The sequence below is a fragment of the Oryzias melastigma genome, linkage group LG20 (assembly GCF_002922805.2).
Source record: "Oryzias melastigma strain HK-1 linkage group LG20, ASM292280v2, whole genome shotgun sequence".
Lineage (NCBI taxonomy): Eukaryota > Metazoa > Chordata > Actinopteri > Beloniformes > Adrianichthyidae > Oryzias > Oryzias melastigma.
In genome coordinates, this window is record NC_050531.1 from 6,926,516 (window position 1) to 6,929,745 (window position 3,230).

The following is a 3,230-nucleotide window of genomic DNA, read 5'->3' on the forward strand; positions in this document are numbered from 1 at the left end:
GGTTAATATTTAAATAAAATATGAGAAAATTGTCTGAAGAAGTTAAACACTATTTTCAGCAAATCTGTCACTAAAGGCTATTTAACAGTCTAATTGTGTAGAATTAATAATAAAAGCTATACGATGCAGCTATTTCATTTCTGATATATTTTTTAATTTTCTTACTAGGAGTCTTTTATCTGTGACTTCCTGTCTGACTGACTGTGAGGCTTTAGATTTACTCTGGAGCTGTCAAAGGTCGCTGCTGTTATCTGGGAACATTAAACACTCCCTGTCTCTCTCTTGATTTTATAGAGCCATAGAAACTGTTGGCGGTAAACATTTCTCACCTGTCATCTTTCAGAAAACACAGATGGTTCATCTCCATTAGGAGACGTAATAAATCAAGACTAAAAGAGGAGCCGCAACCGTTCAAGCGCAGCTGCATTTCCTGCTGGATCATTAATAGAATAACAAAATTCAGTCAGAAAGGATAAAAGGTATCTGATCTGATCTTAAATATTATTCTTTAATTTACATACAATTCTAACCACCAAATATCCAAAAGAATAGTAGCTTTTATTTAGATCAATTTTAACAAAAAGGAGTTGTTGTCCGTAAGAACACAAACATCACTTGAGTAATTGATGCATTCGACGAGGTACTTCCTGCCGAGTCATGTTAATTTGATCGGAGAGAGCTGAAATTAACACTATAATTGGGTTTGTTTTCATAGTGCACTTTACACACTATGGACCTGGAAAAACACTCAACAGCTGATTGTTTGGGAGCATTATGGGTGTAAACAAGTTCTGATCGGAAGGAAATTCAAAAGACAACCTGGCTTGTCGTCTGATCCTCACGTAAGGCCTTTAACAATTATTTGTGCCTCTTGATTTCAATATTGATGGTAAAATTTATTTTTAGATTTTGTAAAGTTTTTTTTGTTTCTTTTTAGGTTTGTTTCTACTTCGAATGAAAACCTAAAGTCAATTTTACTTCAATTCCACTTTTTGATCCACTAGAAAGTCTATCTATGTTCAGTTTTGTGAACCCAAAAATAAAAAAATGACCTGAAATTCAACAGGATTCACCCCAAAAAACCTCCTAACATGAATTTCTGACATTTTTCTGCCCTAAAATATTTTTTAATGATGTCAAAAATACAATAAACCAGATTTATTTCAAACAAAGCTTTCAATACACATAAAAAATACATTGATTTCAAGATGGAATCATTGATTGATTACTAATATTATAACAGCTGAATAAGAAATGTTTAAAGAGGAAACTCTTGAGCTCAATCATGTAAGTCCATTTTTTCCAGCTCAGAAACCAAACGTTTGCATCTTCACAAAGACATAACCTGTTTGGCTCAAACCGACCAGAACCAGAAAAGCCCATTTGTGAGAGATTTCCCTTTCATGACATGTTCATCCATTTACAGTAACAGTTATCGGGGCTTCTTCCTGTCCGTGTCAGCCTGCTCAGCCTATATGAGGGAGTGTGCTTGAGTTACCATGGCAACGCTGCATTGCATTTCGAGACCCCCGAGTCACCTTTCTGCAGAATTTCCTCCGATTCTTATAAATTTAGTCATTTTTTTTAGCTTTTGACTGCAAAGATTGTAACAAGTCTGCTTCAGCATTGTAATGGGTTAGTTGTTTTTAGTGAAATTAACAGATTTTTAGACTTTCGGAAATGTATATACTGTATATAAATATATTTATATATATATGTGTATATATAGGTTTTTTTCGAGTAATAAATTGCTTCTTTAAACTTTGGAATACAGATTTTTTTTTTTTTTTTGCTTAGTCTAAAAGTTTTATAATTTAATATTAACAACCTTTTCTTATGTTTTAAATACTATTAAAAAAATGTAATAATCCAAAATGAAAAAAAATCTAATAATGATCTATTTTTTCCACAAAAATACTATTTTGCATTCATTAGAACCGATTTCCTTTTATGGATAACAATGTGAAATATTTAAAAAATCGATTTGGGAAGTCAAACTTTAAATAATACAAAGAATTCTGTTTAAAATCCATTATTTTAAGGCATTCTCAGGATTAAAAAAGCCATCCATAACATTTAACCTTTTGCTTAACAAGCGGACGTGAAACGTGCACCTGGTGGAGGTGGAGATGTGGTTTCCATGGAGACCTCAGGGCCCAGAAGGCATCCAGGAGAGAAGGTGATGTCGTCCAGACAGATGTCGCCCTTCTCACTGTGACCGACCTTGCCCTCAAACACCACCTGGAAATCTTTGGAGTGGCTGAGCGGGATCTCCCTCATCTGCCAGTAGTTCCCCTGATCTCCAGTCAACTCCAGCAGGAGATCCAGACGTCCATCAGCTTTGATGAACACACTCAGAGTCCCGATACCATCTCCAGACATGTGAACGAAGAAACGCATCTGAATAAAAAAAGATAATTTAATCAGTGTTTTAAAGAAATATTTATGTTTATCTTATTATTTGAAACATTCATTTTTTTTTTTGCTTTTTGCCAGATTGCGATTTCTCATTACAGATTAAAACATAAAAATACTTGATGTTTCATCCACTCAGTCGGTCATAAGATTGATTGAATCTTCAGTCCTCTTCCATCCGTCCACTTTGATTGGATCGGTTAGACTGACAGACATTATACCGACGCTAGCAGGACACACAGTATAAGTTGTTTGGTTTTTTATATAACAGTTTTATCCGTAGGTACAAGCTACAAAACGTGTCAACCTCTTAAAATCATTAAAATTAAAAAACTCCTTAAATTCCTCCTATAGGAGGAACAATAAATCCCTTCTCTTACTGGTATAAAAAAAATCACATTATTCTAATCAGCAGCTGGTTAGTTTGGCTTCTTGGAAGGTCAGGAAACAGACTGATTAAAATGTTAGGTAATGTTTATATAATATCCCAGCATGCACCTCTGTTTGAAACTGCGTTTGTGCGACCTTTCCTACAGGATTAAACTGAGAGGATTTTGTCCCCGTAGATTGTTTGTTTCCTTCTTGGTTCAGTGTTTCTGCTAAAATAAGTTATCAAATGTATTAATTGATGATGTAAAATTTCTGAATCATTTAAGATAAATGCCTTAAAATTTTAATTTTATTAGGGATGTGTATCTTTCTCTCACACACAATTCGATTCAACTAATTTTTTGGTAAAAAAAAGGTAAAAATTTATTCAGGTATTGATTTCGAAGAAGCAAGCTTATGATTGGACGTCTTTTTGTTTCCATCGC

General features: G+C 34.0%; 1 protein-coding gene across 1 annotated transcript in view; it reads right to left on the reverse strand.

The window, feature by feature from the left end:
- Window positions 1-3,230, reverse strand: part of malrd1 (MAM and LDL receptor class A domain containing 1) — a 55,351-nt gene that overhangs the window by 30,113 nt on the left and 22,008 nt on the right. The window contains exon 18 of the mRNA XM_036217416.1: window positions 2,115-2,400. Coding sequence (XP_036073309.1) covers window positions 2,115-2,400 — 286 coding nt within the window. The remainder of the gene's footprint in view (window positions 1-2,114; window positions 2,401-3,230) is intronic.